This window comes from Struthio camelus, chromosome 18 (genome assembly GCF_040807025.1).
Source record: "Struthio camelus isolate bStrCam1 chromosome 18, bStrCam1.hap1, whole genome shotgun sequence".
Classification (NCBI taxonomy): Eukaryota; Metazoa; Chordata; class Aves; order Struthioniformes; family Struthionidae; genus Struthio; species Struthio camelus.
Window position 1 is genome coordinate 19,375,476 of NC_090959.1, and position 17,578 is coordinate 19,393,053.

Genomic DNA, 17,578 nt, shown 5'->3' on the forward strand with positions numbered 1-17,578 from the left:
CTAAAACTCTGAGATTAGCTGTTATAATCACATGTAAATACTTCCAGACAATCCGCTCAGGGAGGGGCAGCATGTGTAGTTTGGGACAGAGTTACATGGGATTTAGGCTGTTTACCACTTGATTAATTTCATGACTACAGGCCCCAAATCACCCTTCTACCAGATGCACAGCTCACTTCCCCAAGAGTCAAGGTCACTCCAGCAGGAGGGAGGTGATAGCACAGGACTGCTGCATCTGCCAGCAAAGACCTATCCCATTGTCCCATATAGCCTCAGTTTAAATAGTGTCTGGGACCCTTCTGCCCCAGCACACAAGGGGACATGCCACAGTACAACAGCAGCAAAGGTGTTTTTTCCCTTCCCTGCTGGCCCAGCTACTCAAGAAGATGCTGCTGTAGGATCACAGATCCTCCAGGCAGGGGTAGCAGCCACCACCCTTTTCCACACATGCAGGTTTCAATCCCTTTTTATTCATAAGCATATTCAAAGCTTGAGAATGTCAGAATCGAACCCCTCCCATAACCACCTACAAACCAACTCTGCAGCAGAGTCCATCCCTCTTCAGAAGAAAAACAGAAGATCTTCCACCTATGCCTCTTCCTATTGTGGGTTCCGCCAGTCCAAAGCCCTACTGATGCCTGCCTGCAGGCTGGAAAAGCCAAGGGAAGGAAGGCTGCTTTCACACCAGGACCACACACTCCACAGCTGAGGAGCGGGGAGCACATGGCTGAGGCTGAACATGTCCCACATATCACACCGTACCACGTGGCTGTGCTCGGCCCCATGTCTCTCACCCAGGATCCTCGCGTGCCAGGCGGACGCTGGTTTGAGTTTGGCCCACACAGACATGATTCAGGAAAAGGGATTTCAGACCATCAAGTGCAACAAGCACAGAGACCAGCCACATCAGAGTGCTGCCACCGCTCAGCCTGCCTCAGCGCCCTGGCTGGTGAGCAGTCCCTGCTCAAGAGGCAGCTGCCTGTGCCAGGGGAGGATGCGCAGGACCCCTTGCTGCGCACAGCAGAGCAGCAGCACAACCCCACCAGCGGGTACTCAGGCACGTCCCTTGTAGCCCCAAAGCAATAAGGCAACTGCTGGCTGTGGAGGCTTCTGCACAGTGCAGCTGCCTTGATGCAGCACCGATGGCCGAGAACGTCAACGTCAGCCAGGCCTGTCCCTGCTGCTAATCTGCCAGCGTGATGACATCGTAGTGGATCCCCTGCTGCAGCTGCTGGATCTGCTCGGCCGTTGCCTCTGCGGTGAACATGCCCTGGGCCTGGGCCATCGCGGCATCAGCCACTGCTGCGGAGGAGGGGGGTGAGTCAGTACTTCCTTGCTCCTGTGTCCGAGGGCAGAGGAAAGCAAATTGCTTCCCAGGGCCCCTCTCCATGTTTGCTGCCCGCTTTCAGGTGAATGGGCACACGGTACCGCAAAGGACACCACGCTTCAGGAAGGGCTCTAGGGCTACAGCGGGGAACTCGCCTCTGGTTAACTCTGCAAACACGCGTCAGGGTGTTTCCACCCTGGGGAAGCTGGGCCTCTCATTACAGCTACCTGTCTCCAGCACAGGAGAGCCAGTACTGTTCCAGAACTGACACTTTCGGAGATCAGCACAGAGCTTCCCCCAAAGAGACCATGGCTGGCTATTTCCCAGAATTACAGGACACAGGCCAGAAGATGCCAACCTAGCCTAGCCTAGCCTATCTCCATCCAGCCAAGGATCACTGCCAGCCAGCCAGCGCATAGCTGCCCTGATGGACCCCACTAGCTACAGCAAACGAGCAGCTCTGCAAGCGGAGCTGAACCGAGACCGTAACGGCATCTGAGCAGCTGATAGGAGGCATCACAAACTCCCATGCAGGACTGGAAACCCAAGAATAGAAGGGAGACGAGACTGTCAGAGCCAAGTCACAGATTGGCCCTGTGGCCCTGGCCCTACCTGTGACTGCCGAGTGTGCAGCTGCTTCCAGCTGAGCCTGAGTGACAAGCTGCTGCTCAGGTGAGACAGGCATATACTGGATCTGCAGGGAAGAGAGAACAAAAGGAGGAGAGTCTGGGACTGGCAGGGCCCCTCTTGGAGGGCTGCCCTGGCCACAGCTGCTGCAGTGAGTCACTAACCCACCCACACTTCCATCTCACACCCCTTCCTCTCCAGCTGCGTGTGCAGAGATCACCTCGCTACAGCCCTATCTGTAGCACCACCAGCTTCAGCACCCACGCCTGTCCCTTTACCTGTGGCTCCTGGAGAAACTGGCTGCCCTGTTCATACTGGATGTGGGTGATCTGGCCATCCTGTACCTGAACACAAAAGCTGCAGTAAGACTATGTTAAGGCTAGCAGTATTCCCTGCTTCCTGAACAAAGGTGTGACTTAAACAGAGCAAGCCATAGGGAACATAAGGAGGCCCTGCCTCGCACACGGCACCCTTGTGGTCCCATCCATTGCGCAAAGGGAGCGGTCAGTCTGACGCTTACCTGGATGTGATGTCCCTCTGGGACAACAACATACTCATGGGGAAGCAAGTGCTGTACGCCATCCTGGGCAATGATGTACTGAACCTGCAAACACAGGGATTTAGACCAAAAAGACAGGTCACCACTGCCCTCCCCAAACCACAACACAGCTGGTTCTTGACTGGCTTCTGTACCTGTTTCCATCCCACCTCGCCCCATTGCCCTTGAGATTCCCTGCTGTCCCTGCTCCGGCTGAGCAGTATCTTCTGGTTCCCCAAGTCCTGCGATAGGCCTCACGTGCACAGCCCCCCACCTCACCTGGTTGTCGGATGTCACTAAGTGCTGTACTGTCTGTCCATCAGCAGTTGTGATCTCCTGGATGTATGTAGCCTCCTCCTGCAAGACAGCAAGAGGCCAGCACTGTCAGTGTCAGCTATACCTGACTGCCAGCCCTCTGAGATGAGGGGACCTCTGAGCACAGCAGCTTGGGGAGAGGCAGCACCGGGTGGGAGGACGTGACTGACCAGTGTGACTCACCTGGCTTGCGATGCTTTGCTCCTGAGCAACGATGATGTGTTCCTGTCCCAGAGCCTGCTGCAGGCGCTCGGGAGCGAGCACCGCCTGACCAGACTGCAGAGCCGCTGGAACGTAGAGAAAGCCAGTACAGGCACCGCCAGAGCTGCCAGCCAGCCCCGCTCCCAAGAGCAGCCCTTGCCACATGTCCATCCCACTGAGGAGCACAGGACATTCTCTTAACTCGGCTCATGGAGGGTAAGAGGCTAAACCAAACTCTCCCAAGATGAAGAGACTAGAGGGCACTGTGGGTAAAACCCAACATCCACATCAAACAGCATGAATTCCACTTCCTATTTCAGCTGCAAGCTGTTCACATCACTGCTGCTCCCTGAATGCACTGAGCTATTAGGACCTGCTTGGAGAAAACACTGCACCTGTAGTTCTGCACACAGAACCACAATGGTTGACGCTGCACCCATCGGGTCCTGCTGCCACCAGCAACCTTAAACTTCAACAGGAATCTCCTGGCCCAGACCTGTCTTAACCCTGCTCAGCTCACGAGCACCACAGGCGGCTCTGGCCGCAGGAAAGATGGAGGTACACCCCTGGTCAGGGCAGGCACACATCTTACTCTGCAGGGTGGCCAGCGTGTCCTCGTCACTGTTCAGAATGATGGTCTGCTGGGCAGCAGCTGCAGGTGCCCCAGGCCTCTTCCCCTCCGAGCTGTGCAAACGCTGCATGTGGAACTTGAGGTGCCCATTACGGTTGAACCTTCAGGAAGAATGAGAGTGAAGAACGAGAGTGAGGTGGACCTTGCCACGGGCAGCACAGGGCCTCTGTGCTCCCTGCAGAGAACCAGGCCACAATGTCCTAGGACACGGCCTGCCCCAGGCCCTGAAACGTTGTTCCCATCAGCTCTTAAGTACCAAACCGCCCTCTGCAAAAGCTCCTTGGAGACTAAGCTGGGTCCACTTAAAGCAGGAACTGTTAAGGGCAGAGACTCTTATAATAGGGGATTGCTCCTGGAAGTAGGGTCTGGGCAGCTAGCTCTTTGCTAATGCCCTATCTCCTCTTGAACTCTTGAAGAGCCCTGTAGGGTCTCTAGAAGAAGAAACCACCTAGCAGACTTCACTCACCTCTGCCCACAGATCTGGCAGGCAAAGGGCTTCTCGTTGGTGTGTGTTAACATGTGCCTGCGCAGGTCTTTCTTGTTCTTGGAAGCAAAGCTGCAGTGGGTGCACTTGTGTGGCCGAAGGTTGGCATGCTGAACCATGTGGCTCTGGGGACAGGAGGGTAAAGCAAAGTCAGAAAGCCGCTGTCTCCAGTTTCCCCAAATCTCTTATTCCCAGGGCTGCTATGTACCAGGGAAACCTACCCGAACCTCTGGCCAGAGAGCTGCAGTGAACGGACAGTCAGGACACTTGAAGGTGCTGGGCCCAATGTGGGCTCTCTTGTGACTCTCCATTTCTGCTCTCCCTGTAAACATGGCTGTGCAAATCTTGCATGAAAACTTTTTGGCTGTGGAAATCTTGCATGAGAGCTTCTTGGCTGTAGAAACCTTGCACGAGAGCTTCTTGGCCATGCCTGGGAGTGCAGGCCACTTGACCTTTGGGGATGAGATTTCCCGCCCTTCGGAGGCTGGGGACAAAGATGAATCCTTCTGGAGCTGCCTGGTGACACACTGCACCAAAGGCCACTTGACACCAGCAGCCTGTGCCTCCTGGCCCTCTGCTGGTGAGGGAAAGGCAGTGTCTCCACTGAGAGGCTAAGAGAGGGGAAAAAAAAACCAATCACACCTGCTCACACTACTGCCAGGAAACGGGAGAGAAACCCCCTTCTCCTTACCTCAATGTGATGGAACTGATTCCCTGGGACACTGGATGACATGATATAGTGATTGTTATGGTCCTTCAGAGCTTCAGTCATCACAGCTTCGCTCACCACGACTGCATGAGAGGTCTCTGTAGGGCTTTCCTCCTCACTGTGGGCAGGAGACAGGGTCAGAGAGGATCTGTCTCATCCCACTCCCACTAAAGGCCCCCTAATTGGATGTCAGAAGTGCATCTGTCTCCTCACTTCTCCCACAAGGCTAACCTGTATAGTGTGCCTGGAGCCTGGATCTCCTCGCTGATGGGGGTAATGATGCTGTACTCTGTTGTCCCACCAAAGGGGATAGTGATCTGCTGCAGCTCTGAGCCACCCAAGGTCGCCTCCTCATAAGCCTCCTGCACCAGCGTCTCCCCAGGCTCTGCCATGTGCAGCGTCACCACCTTCTGCTGCTGCTGCTGCTGCTCGGAGTGATCCATCTCTGCCCCCTCCTCCTCTGTCTGTGACTCACCTGATGCCTGCACTTCTCCTGAGTCATCCGGCTTCACCACTGCCACCTGTGCGGGGGAGAGCAGCAGGTCAGCTGGAGGAATGCAAGGCTCTGCAAGACATCCCCTACAGTAGAACAGGGCTGGGCACTGTGAAGAGACTGCTGGAGGGCTGGTAAACCTCTCCTTGCCACCCCACAGCAGGCGTGGCTCTCCCTCAGCCCTCCTCACCTGCAGAGAGCCTGTGGCCAGCTCTCGCTGAGTGCTCATGTTCAGCAGGAGATCCAGCGCGGTCTGCGTGGCTAGCTCTGCCGATCCAGCCACACCTGTCAGGGTCAGAAAGAGGGAGTGAGACACAGCGCTCGCCCACATTCCCCCCAGTCCCCTCCACCTTGTGCTTGGATCTCACCTTGTTCATAAATGATGGTGGCCCCTCCCAGGGAATCCTGGGAAAGAATGGGGGGCTCTGCTCCTGGGAGAGCCTGGACCGCATGGTAGGTCACAGGGCCAAGAGGGACCTGTGTGAGAGAAAGAGCTGAGAGCACAGCCAGGGCAGATGAAGAGCAGGGAGGAGCGGGGGCGTGGGCAATGGCACTTACCGGGGGGCTAGGCTCTGGCTCAGCAGGGGCCTGCACCTGGCTATGCTGCTGCTTCAGCTCCTCGATCTGCTGCAGGGTGAAGAAGGGGCGGCGGCGGCAGGGCGGCTCTTCGGGATGCCGCTGTGCCCACTCTTCAAAGCAGTCAGCGTGCCGGCAGTGCACATGGAGACGCAAGTTCTTTTTATGCTTTGTGGTGAAGTGACAGAACTCACAAGCAAACGGCTTTCCTCCTGCAGGAGATGTGAGGCAGGAGTCAAGCAGGGGTCTACAAGGGCAGCAGGGAGAGCAGACACGCTCTTGCCCGTGTCCTGCAGAAGCAGGGGATCTAGAAGGGTACAGGCATGTCAGGGAGTGGGGCCAGGCAGGCACCTGCTCTCACCCGTGTGCTTGACAGCCATGTGCGAGACCAGAAAGTCCTCCCGGAAGGTGGAGTACTTGCAGAAGCTGCACTTGTAGGGCTTGTCGTTCATGTGCGACAGCTGGTGGTTCAGCAGGATCTTTTTGTCCTCGCAGACATACTCGCAGAACTCGCACTTGAACCTGCCAGGACAAGGCCATCTGTCACACAGGCAGCAGGGACCTTCTGCCTTCTCCCTCTGAGCGGGAACCTGGGACACCGGTTCCATTCGGGCACGCGGCAGACTGTCGTCTGGCTCTTACCTGCGGTTAGCAATGGCCTGGATGTGTGTCAGCAGGTGCATTTTGAAGGTGTAGCGCTTCTTAAAGGACTTCCCACACTGCAGAAAAACAAAGCAAAGCAGCACTCACCTCCTGTCCAGCCCCACTTGCTGCTAACCGCTGTCCAGGCCAGTTCCCACCCTCTCACCTTGTCACACATGTGCGGCTTCTCCGTGCTATGTGTTTTCATGTGCTGAGTAAGTCTCTTCTGCATGGGGTAGATACGATTGCATACAGGGCACGGGAAGGAGTTCAGCTTTGGGGGCTGGAGGGAGAACACAAAGATGAGCTCATCTGGGAGAGGCTCAACAGCCCTCTTACCCTCCCCATCCACAAGCCCTGGGCTGCCATTTCTCTGTTGATCCAAAAACACTGCCATCAATTAGGCACCACGAAGTTGTGGAAGCCGAAGACGTGCCTATCCTCTGGGTAACAGTGCTGAGCTTCAAGCCATCAGGGTATTCAGACTCACCGGATCAGCTCTCTTTTTCCTGAAAAAGAAGAAAATCCCTGCTAACCAAACCCCAAATCTGAGCTCCCTTGTACCTCAGACACCTAAACTGCCCAGTTCAGAAAGGGCCAGAGATCAGGTGCAGAGGCAGCCATGGCTGCGCTCCCAGGGCAAGGGGAGCGATATCAGTGCTGTTGAGCCAGGCTGCAAGGTAAGTCTGTGGGACTCCACTTTACTTACCTGTCCCGACTGTGTACTGTGGAGTGGCGGATGACGTCCTTCTTGTACACACTGGTATAATTACACTCCTCACACTTGTACGGCTTGCTGCCCACATGGTTGAACATGTGTTCCTGCAAGGAGCAGACAGGGAGCTGTGAGATCGGGGGCTACCAGCCACCCTCAGTGGGATAGCCTGGGAACGAGATGGGCAGCAATTACCTTGAGGGAGGACCAGCGTCGGGAGCGGTAGCTGCACTGAAGACACTTGAAGAGCTGTGGGTCATTGGCCTCGTGTGAGTTGACATGGAAGCGCAGATCATCATGTGTGAGAAAACGTGAGCCACAGATCCGACACAGATATGGCCTCATCAGAGGCTTGGGTGACTTATAGTAGTACCTGCAGAAACAGAACTGGGGCTCAGAGCTGTGGTGGCAAAGAGGGGCTGGACCGGCCCTGGTCACAAGCCAGACGGCCCAGCGATGGCTTGACACACACCCCTCACCTGCGCCCCATGTACTTGCGGTATTTCTTGCCCAGGAAGCGGCGAGAGGGCCGGCCTCGCCTCCTGGGGATGACATCCGCCTCCTCGGGGCCGGTGTTGGAGGAAGGATCCTTGTTCTCAGAGTCAGACTGGCTAATGCTGGGCTCTGCCAGGCTCTCGCTGGTCCCGTTCTCCAGTCCAGAGGAACTGGCTGCTTCTGAGTTCTGCAGTTCACAGCTCTGCGTGCTTTGGGATGTCACTAAGGGCTCCACCTCCCCTCCTGTTCAACAGCAACACAGCACAACTGCATCAGGCACCCTTGCTGCGGGCTCCCAGGCGCTTGTGTTTTGCTCCCCCCCCAACTCAGCAAGTGGCTACTGCCTCCCACTTCTTTACCTTCAGGCACGTCCTGAGGCATGTCTTCCAGACGAGGAAACTTGCGGGGTCTCCCTGGGCGTCGCCGTGGCCTCTCCTCACTGGACGTGGGGACAGTGCGGCTGTACTTGGGCTGTCGTCCACGAGGCTCATCCTCAGCTGGGTTATAGTCACTATCCTCTGGAGGCAAACAGGCCAAAACATTAGAGATAAGGGAAAAGATTAGGTTGGATCAGATGTGGAGGGAATGAATCCTACCTTCAGGGTCATCAATAGCACCAGCATCCATGATATCATCATCATCATCTTCCTCTGGGACCTCCTCCTCTGCAGTCTTTGGAGCAGGACCCCCTTTCCGCGGACGCCCCTTCTTCAAAGCCAAAGCTGAAGCCACTACCACAGAAAACAGAAGGAAAACTCTTAAGCAGACTGCAATACAGACCAGGTTTTTACACTCTTACTCCTCCTCTGATTTCTTCCACAGAGAGAGAGCAGTGAGCCCCCCCGCAGCAAGACAAATTTTTCTTCAGTCCTTACTATGGCAACAACCCATATACCTGGCTGGAAGTGCCGCTCTTTCATGTGGTTGATTAGCGTTTTCTTGGAGACACTCTTGTACTGACACATCTTGCACTTGAATTGCTGCACCACCACCACCTCCATCATCTCTTCCAAGGTCTCCATGTCTGGCTGATCCAGCTCCTCCCCACCATCTGCCTCTCGGACCTGATCTGGCTGTGTGGGCAGCTCCAGTACTTCAGACTGCTCAGAAGGGCCTGGCTGGTCAAGGCACGTGGAGGTTGGTCCCTCGGCAACAGCTTCTATCGCCAAGCTATTGGCCAGAGCAGAAGTGGCCATTTGGGACACCATGGGGGCACCTGAAACACCAAAAACGGCTCAGCCAAGGAGCAACGCCTCACCTTATACAAGCCACACGTACACCTTGAGTACGGGGCTGAACACTAGCTCAGTAACCATGAGTTCCCAACAGTCAGCACAGCCATGGTGACTCTGGTACACAGGCTGTGGCTGATATAGTTGGGGCATCCTCTCCAGGCTCCACTCTTGTCCTTTATCCTGCTGGGGGGAGGGAAGGGGAGCTGAGAGCTTCTCCCCTGCAACATGTCTTTCTTACAAACTGCCACAGCGGGTTTTGTACTCCGCTACTGAGGGCCGAGTATGGAAACAGCAAAAGACTCATAGGCAGAGAAAGCCACTGCTGGAGCTACCAGAGGCACATCCTTACCGTCATCAGGTCCTTGCAAAATGAGGTACTGCGTAGTCTCTGCACCACCATCCTCAGCGCTCGTCACAGCGATGCAGCCTGGGGAGGGGAAGGAAAGCAAAAGGATGACAACTGCCAGACATGGGGGACGTATAGCCAACAGGGCAAGTGTTGCTCTCGAGTTCAGGCACAAGCAGGAGGGGGGGGGTTAGAAAGGTTCAGCTCCAGGGATTTAGCCTGCCCTGAACTGCTGCCACCTTGGCTGAAGGAACACTGAGGCAGAGGGAGAGCCTTTCAGCAGCCCCTTGCAATAGCCAGGAGCTCCACAGCAAACCCTCCCGCCACTGAAGCAAGGCAGTGTCGCGGAGGAAAAACCCTTGCAAAACAAGATATATATGTATGCATGTATAAATTTCTACCCTGCCTCCCAACCAAATCTGTTTTCCCAAGGTCTAGCACCGTAGCAGCTCCCTTCCCCAGCCCTGCCGCACATCACAGCAAAGCGTTTGGAGCTTGCCGAGTGCTCCAGAGGAGCAGCAGACAGACCTGCCAGGAGCACAAGCAGCTGGGAGAATACACTCACTCTGGATGATGTCAGGCCCAATTGTAGACTCGATGATTTTGTCTATAGCAGAACCTAGGTCTGAGGAAGTGGATGCAGTGGAGTCTGACACAATTGTGGCTCCGTCAGTGATGACGCTGGAGTGAACCAAGACCTGTGGGGACTCTGACACCATGATGGATTGGCTCACTGTGGAGACACTGGAGACCAGGGTAGACTGGGCAATGGAGGAAGAATCTGGCAGGTAAATCCGGGGAATTGCATCTGTGCTGGAGCTGCTCTCGGACACCTCTTCCTAGGTGGAAAAAAAGAGGCCAGAGGAGCTCAGCTAAGAGGCCTTTGCTAGGCCAGCCCCTTGGGGGGAGCCGGTGTCTGCAAACACCACCAGTATTTTGCTTCGTGGAATTGCAAGGAAAGGTATCAAAGTAGTTTCTTTAGCTACTGCCAAGGACCCCGACCTCCAGTGCTGCTTTTGCTCTCCTCCTCAGACTGGCAAGCACATGCCTAAGAGGGAGCGTAACAGTGCCTTCCAAGGCTGCTGAGCAACAGAGCTGGCTCCTGAAAATCCCTTTCCCTATATCGTGTCAGAAACACGTAGAGCAATTAAGAGCTTCTGGCTGTCAGGAACCCGAATTACAGTTGCTCGCCTTTCCCCCAATGACCGCCACCCCGTCTTCAGAGCTGCTTCCTACCAAGGAGACCCCGCTGCTGTCCGAGCTCTGACCCACGCCCGAGTCGTCTGCTTGCGCCAGGAGGCCGGGGGCCGAGGCGGCGTCGCTGCTGTCCGCAGACACGGCCTCCGACGTCTCCGCGCCGAGGCCGCTCTCCGAGGGCTCCTCGCGCCCCGCCTGGGGCGCCGCGTCGCTGCTGCTCTCCACTTCATTCTCCTCCATGCCCGACTCGCCCGCGGCTGCCTAGGCACGACCTGGGGGGGGGGGGAGACCCCGGCCGTCAGACCCGCTCCCCGCCGCGGCACCGCGCCGCGCGGGGCCCCTGTCGCGACATGAGGCGGCGCCGCGCCCGCCGGGGGAGGCGGAGGGGGCGGCCGGGGGGCCGGGGCCGCCCCGCTGGGCCCCCGCCGCGACCCCGCGCCGCGCGGGGGCCCTGCGGGGACGCGGGCGACCGCCGAGGGGCGGCCCCGGCTCCATGCCGGAGCGGGCGGGCGGGCGGGCGGCAGCGCCCCCCCATCCCATCCCCTCCCCTCCTGCCGCCGCCGCCGCGCGGCCCCCGCGCCCCGTCCCGTCCCGTCATGCCCCGCGGCGCCGCCCAGCCCCGGCCGCCATCTTGCCGCGGGGTCCCCCCCGCCGCCGCCTCCGCGCGCGCGCACACGGCGGGGAGCCCCGGAGCGCCGGCGAGGGCGGCCCCGGAGCGCCGCGCCCGGCGGCCCCGCCGCGCCCGCCCGCCCGCTCGCCCCGCGCTCTCACCCGGCCCGCCGCGCCCCCGCCGCGCCTCCGCCAGAGCCGGCATCACGGCGGCCGCCATGCACCCCCCCGGCCTCGCCGCGCAGGGACACGGCCCGCGCGGACCCCGCGCCGGAACTACTTGCCGCCGCCGCCGCCGCCCGGCTCGCGGCGCTGGCTGCCGCGGCCGCGCCCCTCGCCGCCGCCGCCGCTCCTCAGCCCTCGGCGTCGAGCGGCGCCGCCCGCCGGCTCCGGGGGCGGGAGGCCTCGCGCCCCCCGCGGGGGGACTATTTTTTCCGCGGAGGGGTCATGGCGTCGCGCTGCGCTGCGTCCGGGCGGGGCCGAGCGTGCCCGGGCCCTGCGCGTCGCGGGGTCGCGCCGGGGTCACGCCGGTCACGTGACGGCGGAAGCGGAAGCGGCGCCGGTGGCGGAGGCCCGTGCGCGCCCGCCGCCTCCCCTGGGTCGCGCCTGTCGCGACAGCGGCGCCGCCGCCGCCCGGGACCGGGGGCTTCGCCGCTGCCCCGCTGCCGCCGCCCGCCCCGGGGGTTTCCCGGCGCTGCGGCGCGGCCCCCCCGGGCCCACCGGAGCCGCCGCTGGCCCCCGCGGCCTGGGTTCGCTTTGCCCCGGCGGGGCAGGGGGCGGCCGGCGGCGCCCCCCCCCCGCGCCCTCGCGCGCCCCGAAGCCGGGGCGGGGGTCCGGCCTGGCTCCTGCCGGCGAGGGGGCTTTTCCCGCCGCCTCCAGTGCCAGGGCCTCCCTGCGGGGGGGTGCGCTCGGAGCAGGTGCTGCCCCTGCGCCCTGGCCATGCCTTCCAGCTCTTGGGCAGACCTCCTGCCCAGCCGGATGCTGCTGGACCGGGAGCTGGGGCTGAGCCCCTTCTGCCTGGCGTCCCTGCTCCGCGCTGACGTCCTGGCGTTTTGGTGAACGCTTGATTTGGGTGGCTCCTTGCTCTCATCGGTGTCTCAGTTTTGTGATGTCTCAGTACTCTACTGAGAAGGGCACTCTCCCATTTTTATCCCGTTTCTAATCCCAACAGATTACCCCATCTGTTTGTTTTGCTTTAGTTTTTACCTGATGGAAAGGCATCCTTGTTTTTCCTGCGCTCTTCTACAATCTAGGATGTGTTTGGGCTGGAACGTGGCTTCTCTGTCCCCGTGGAAGGGTCGTTGTGCTCACCGAGTGACAGGGATTAAAGCTCTGTGCACCAGCCGAGGCCCTGACTCCAGGGCCATTAAGACTGAGTCACCCAGCAGTCCAACTTCATCTAGACCAGGTGTGGGCGTGCAATTGCATTTGTCTCCCTGGCCAGAGTGGCTGGTACGAAGCTGATGCTGACTTTATGCCACCTGCAGAAGGACAGACAGTATCTCATCTGGCACAACGTCCGCAAGTTTGGATTTAGCCTGCCATAAATCTGAAAGAATAGGTAGCAGCTGAGTATGTGTATGCTGGGTCAGCGCTTGGTGTTGCTTGGCTGTGGCATTTCTGATCCAAGACGAGGATCCCAGAAGCTGGATTTGTCCTATCCTTGAACCTGGTGCTCCTCACTGGGGCAGTAGGACAGATCCCTTCATGTCCTGCGCCTCCCACCCTGCCGAGCAGCCAGCACGAGACTTCCTGGCAGGCGTCGTGTGTCCGGTAGGGGCAGCAGAGTTGCTCCCACTGTGCCATCAGCCCAGTGCGCTTGCACGTCGGCCGGCCCTTTTTCAAGCTAATTAAATACATCCTTGAAAGGTTTATGCCCTCATCTATCACTGGGTGACCGCATCACTGAAATTCATCCCTGGGCTGGAGCGAGGCATGAGATAAGGGGCTGGCTGCAGAAGCACTCTCGCTACAGTAATGCTGCCTGTGGGTGAAGCTGGATTCCAGGCTGCTGTACGCTGCCCAATGCTGAGCTCACCATCCTTGCCAGGAGCTGAGAGACAGCAAGTTCCCCCCCCCCCCCCCCCCCCCCCCCCGTTCCTCTTCTATAAAACAAGCCCGCATAGCTCTGCGGTTGCTGTGGGGGAAGTGGCCTCTAGTGCAAGGAGTCAGGGAGGATATGGGGGGCTCCTGCAACCAGCAGCTTTTCTCTGTAATAAGCATGCTTTTGCATCAGCTCAGAGCAGCCCAGTGCTGTGTTTCTGACCAGCCTTGAGCCAGGCCTCTGTTTAGATTTGGAGTGTCCCTGTGCATCCTCTTTGACAAAAGCTCAGTGTTTCTGTCTGAAGGTAGGTGGGTCAGAGGGTCTCCTGGCAAAAGTTGCCTCCCAGGTAGAGGAAACAGGATGAATTTATGTCAGATTAGCATGTCCCCTCTCTTGCCTTCAGTTAGCTGCTTTTTGCGATGAATGGAGAATTTTTGTGATGATGGTGGTTCCAGGGCAGGAAGAGAGGTAGCAAAGCAGCCAGAGCTCTGGGAACCCTAAGGGGTAGTGCAGACCCTCTGGTACTGGTTGTGCTAATGGAAAGTTGCTTAAAGCTTCCCCGTTACTTTGCAAAGGTAACCCCTGTCCTCTGGCTCAAAGGCTTGTATTAGGGAGAACTTCTCTGAGATGGATATTCTGGCACCTTTTAAAAATTCAGTATGCTCACAAAAAGCAGCGAGCAAAGAATTTCCAAACCAGGCATAGTGTAATTCCTGTGCTCTACTCTGAAAACATAGCTCCTTTCCGATAATGCTCTGCTATTCTAGCTCCCATGCCTGAAATGATTTGAGGGCCAAAGAAAATGCCTCACAGTAAGAATGCAGAAATGGATGTGACTGGGCACGTGTGTCCAAATACCTTAGAAGAGGGAATGCCAGGCTAAAGGCCTTTGGGGAACAAGCTAAGAAGGCAATACAAACACTTGTGCCTCGAGAGTAAAGCCTTACAGGCTCAAAGGGGCTATGAAGCTTGTTTTTAACAGGATGGGTGATCAGCTGCTTTGACAGGCTGTCCCAGGAGGTGAGAATTTCCCAGCTCGGTGTCTTCCAGCCTTAGATACTCTTGGAAGAGCTACAGCCGACCAGGCTACCCAGACTGAGTGAACTGCTGTGTCTGAGCTAATCGGACCAGTGGTCTTGCTCCCACTTGCAACTCAGCTTTGCTGATGTGCCCTGTCCCTGAGCAGTGGTCTGCTTGCTGTGCTGACCCACGTCGTGGGTTTGCAGCGCTACCACAATAGCTTCTCCGTGACCTAATCACTTCAGTCAGTGTCCCAGAATAGGTGGTGGCTTGTGCTGAGCTCTGTGCCCAGGGCAGAGTCTTTCCAACATCTTGCAACCCAAGCCTCTGGGCTTTCATAGTCAGTGATTTTGTAGCCAGTGCTGTTTGTTCCTCTTACGTCCTTTTTTTTTCTTTTTAAAGAAAATATTGCTAGGGATGTTTGTGTAGCTGTAGGGCATTAATCCACATCAACCAGGCTTGTATTTATAACCCACCTGGGGAGGGCAGTTGCATCAGCACATTTTGTAAAACGTTGAGCAAAACATCCCTTGCTGCAGGAAATGGGTTTTTCTTCACACCAGATTGCTTCACCACTCGGCTCCTTCCCAGCAACAGTGTCTCTTGAAGAACGTGCCTGGGGGCACTCCTGGGGGATTGCTCTTTTCTGGCTGGGGGCAAGCAGTGCCTGCCTCATCCTGGGCACCGCTCTGATGTGTCTGCCTCATGACCAGGCCTAGCTGGGCCACAGGCGCTTCTGGAGGGAGCAGCCTTCCTCTAGCGCTAGCTGTGGAGCTGGGATTTGTGTGTCCCAGTGTGCTGAGCATGGATGGGAGTTTTGTAGCGTAGTACCCCGTCTTCTGCGGCTAACAAGGCTGTGGCTGAACTGGTGGCCTTAGTCTTGGGCAGGGCAGTCCCCAGAGAGGGAGGAGCAGATCGGAGCTGATCCCCAGGGGCTCAGAAGAGCCCGTGAAGCCCTAGGACAAGGCTACTTCTATCTTATCAAGGTCCACTTGGCGGAGGGCAGCTTGCTGGCCTCAGCTTGGCCAGGCCAGGGAGGTGCTGTCTGCAGCTGCTGTGAGCCGTAGCAGCAGCACTGCAGCCGCCCCCTGGGAACAGGTCCTCCTCGGGGTGAGGAGACGCTGCGTGGGCCAGCTCTGGGCAGAGCGTGCAGCCTAGTTCCGCCTCACTGACTGTTCTGTCCATTCCTCCTGTCTGTAGGAGGTAGCCAAGGCACCCTCCATGTGTCCTGCTCTGCATCTTGAGCTGTTTGCATGCACCATCTTCTACGCAGCCTGGAATGACAGTGGTGCCAAACTGTGTCGTAAACGGCTCCTGTCTGGAGCCCCTGCCTCGCTCCTGGGCTTAGGTCAGAGCTGTGGCTGCTGTCTTGCAGAGCTTCAGCACCAATGAAGGTCTTTCCAGGATGTGTATGGGGCTGCTAAAATGCAAACAGCAGCAGGCCATGGCCCTGCCTGGCCCCTCCTCGCGTGCCAGAACTGCTGCTGCTGCTGATTGTTTTTTTTCCCCCTCTAGAGTGATCCTGTGGCTTCCTTCCCAGAACCTGAGACCTCGGCAGCCATGGTCCAAGGCCACCGGATTCCATCCTCTCCTGTGCTGCTGATTCATCAGTGCTGGTTAGTTAAAAAAGAGTAATCAGCAAATTACTGAAATATAAGTAAAATAAACAAGGTGGGCAGGAGAACCGTGTGTGTAGCAGGGCCCCAGAGCCCTTAAATCCATGCCTTGCTGCTCCCGTCTTCTGCGTTCAGCATATCTGCACAAGGGCTTGCCCTGCGGAGCACCCGCGGCAATTTGGGAGTCAGTGGAGCTGGGGAGTGTGGTACCCCAGAGCTGTGTTGTGGGGGGCTCCCGGCCCTGCCAGCGGGCCCAAAGCCATGGCTGCGGCTGGATCCTCGTTCTCAGTGGTCAGAGGCTGCATCTGCACTCTTGTATGCGTTGTGGCTGTGAACCTACCTACCCAGGGGTCGGAGGTGGTGCAGTGCTGCTCGCGTGCTTTTTGGTCCGTCAGCTTGTGCTCTTTGGGAGGGGGCTGTCGAACGCAGGGCTGAGCTAAGGACGCCTGTGCTTGCGCTTTGCCACGTGATATTTGGGTGCATCCGCAGGGCTCTGGGGACCCTGGATTTGCACCACTCTGGAAAAGGTGTGCAGCTGCCACGGGCGTCCTCCAGTCCTTTCTCTTCCCCTGGCAGCACACCCGGGGGATCCCAGTCTGAGCGCACAGGCAGCTTGGCGGCTGCCCTGCCCCTTGCTGTGGCACTCGTGCCCACGTACAAGATCGGCTCCGAGGGCCTTGCAGCCCTGCTGGGCAGCTCCTCAGCTCAGGGCCATGCTGTTTACCTTTCCCAGGACTGCCTGGGTTTTGTCCATATGCCTGTGTTGATAACTGAGCCAGTCTGAATTAATTTGGCAGCTAACCGTTAGAACAGTTGTCAAATGTTTTACTGAAATCCAAATATGTTGCATCTACCATTTTTCCTTCAGCTTCTTGTAGTTTACAATTAAATAAAAACAGTTTTGTCAGTATTTCACCTTCTATAAACCACCACGACTACTTATTACTAGAGCTATTTTATCTCTGACAGCCAGAGAGCTTGAAATGTAACATTGTTCCTTTAAAATGCTGGACGTAGCAGGCAAGTTCACCGTCATTGTCACAATTGCTGCTCTTCCCTTTTTAGAAGACAGCTGCTGCTCCTGTCTCACTGCCGTGGAACAAAGTGCTGGCCATGTGCGCTCCTTGTTGACTGATACTTGGGCACAGCAACCGTGTGCATGTTGTGCCCACACACAGGTTCAAGGGATAGAAAATGAATTTCCAGCAAAGCAAATCATGAGACACAATTGTCCCTGAAGTTAGCTAGAGCCTCATGGTGTTTGAAGCTCTTGTACCCTTATCCTATGGCCCTTGGCCTGCCTGGTGCTGCCAGACCCTTCGTTCTACGTCTTTGGCATGCTTCTCCATCAGATAGGCTAATCTGGACTGTTTTCCCCCCAGTTCAAATACAAAGGCAATTTCAAAGGTCTCTGTTAGAAGCTGACTCTTCATTCAAGCCTTTCCTGGATTTCCCACCTTGAGGGCATCCCAGCAAACAGCAGTGCGATTTCCTCTCCACCTGGTCTCATGGTTCAGTTGTGACCGTCCCGTGGCGCCCTCGAGAACGCAGGTACTGTATCACACGGTAGGCGCTATGCGGGGCAGATTGTCCGCTGATGTGGCGACTGCAGCGCTGCCCGTGCTCTGGTGTGGGGCAAGACGCTGCAAGGGCAGGACGCTGTGGCCTCGCAGGGCAGCGAGTGTCGTGGAGCCATGGCCGCAGGGCTCAGCGCTGCAGCGGGTTTTCTCGAGGCTGGGGCCTCGGGACCAGCACGGG

General features: G+C 57.4%; 1 protein-coding gene across 9 annotated transcripts; it reads right to left on the reverse strand.

Annotated features, from left to right (window-relative positions):
- Positions 1 to 450: 450 nt before the first annotated feature.
- Positions 451 to 11,394, reverse strand: ZNF335 (zinc finger protein 335). Of its 9 annotated transcripts, none has more exons than XR_011135294.1 (28): positions 11,303 to 11,394; positions 10,571 to 10,803; positions 9,900 to 10,173; positions 9,338 to 9,415; positions 8,649 to 8,969; positions 8,350 to 8,484; positions 8,113 to 8,271; positions 7,738 to 7,996; positions 7,454 to 7,631; positions 7,253 to 7,365; positions 7,034 to 7,052; positions 6,710 to 6,826; positions 6,544 to 6,620; positions 6,263 to 6,423; positions 5,884 to 6,113; positions 5,694 to 5,802; positions 5,516 to 5,610; positions 5,064 to 5,353; positions 4,815 to 4,950; positions 4,345 to 4,734; positions 4,106 to 4,248; positions 3,601 to 3,740; positions 2,991 to 3,183; positions 2,772 to 2,849; positions 2,475 to 2,558; positions 2,233 to 2,298; positions 1,940 to 2,021; positions 451 to 1,299 (listed from the first exon to the last, which is right to left on the reverse strand). XR_011135294.1 is itself a non-coding variant. In XM_068912353.1 (28 exons), exons 2-28 carry the CDS (start codon positions 10,769 to 10,771, stop codon positions 1,184 to 1,186), a joined length of 4,107 nt encoding a protein of 1,368 aa, XP_068768454.1. In that variant the 5' UTR covers positions 10,772 to 10,803; positions 11,303 to 11,394; the 3' UTR covers positions 451 to 1,183. The 9 variants fall into 9 exon arrangements, 7 of the variants coding, with proteins under 7 accessions (XP_068768454.1, XP_068768450.1, XP_068768449.1 ...); XR_011135293.1 differs by having other exon boundaries at positions 451 to 1,302; XM_068912353.1 differs by having other exon boundaries at positions 451 to 1,302; positions 2,991 to 3,094; positions 5,694 to 5,766; positions 7,753 to 7,996.
- Between the last annotated feature and the right edge of the window lie 6,184 nt (positions 11,395 to 17,578).

Excerpts from the sequence above, each read along its gene's own strand:
- ZNF335 (XM_068912346.1), bottom strand. The coding sequence starts at position 10,771 with ATGGAGGAGAATGAAGTGGAGAGCAGCAGCGACGCGGCGCCCCAGGCG. Across the intron at positions 8,272-8,349 it reads TGCTATTGATGACCCTGAAG|AGGATAGTGACTATAACCCA; the intron begins GTAGGATTCATT and ends GTTTGCCTCCAG. Across the intron at positions 4,249-4,344 it reads CTCTCTGGCCAGAGGTTCGG|AGCCACATGGTTCAGCATGC; the intron begins GTAGGTTTCCCT and ends TCCTGTCCCCAG.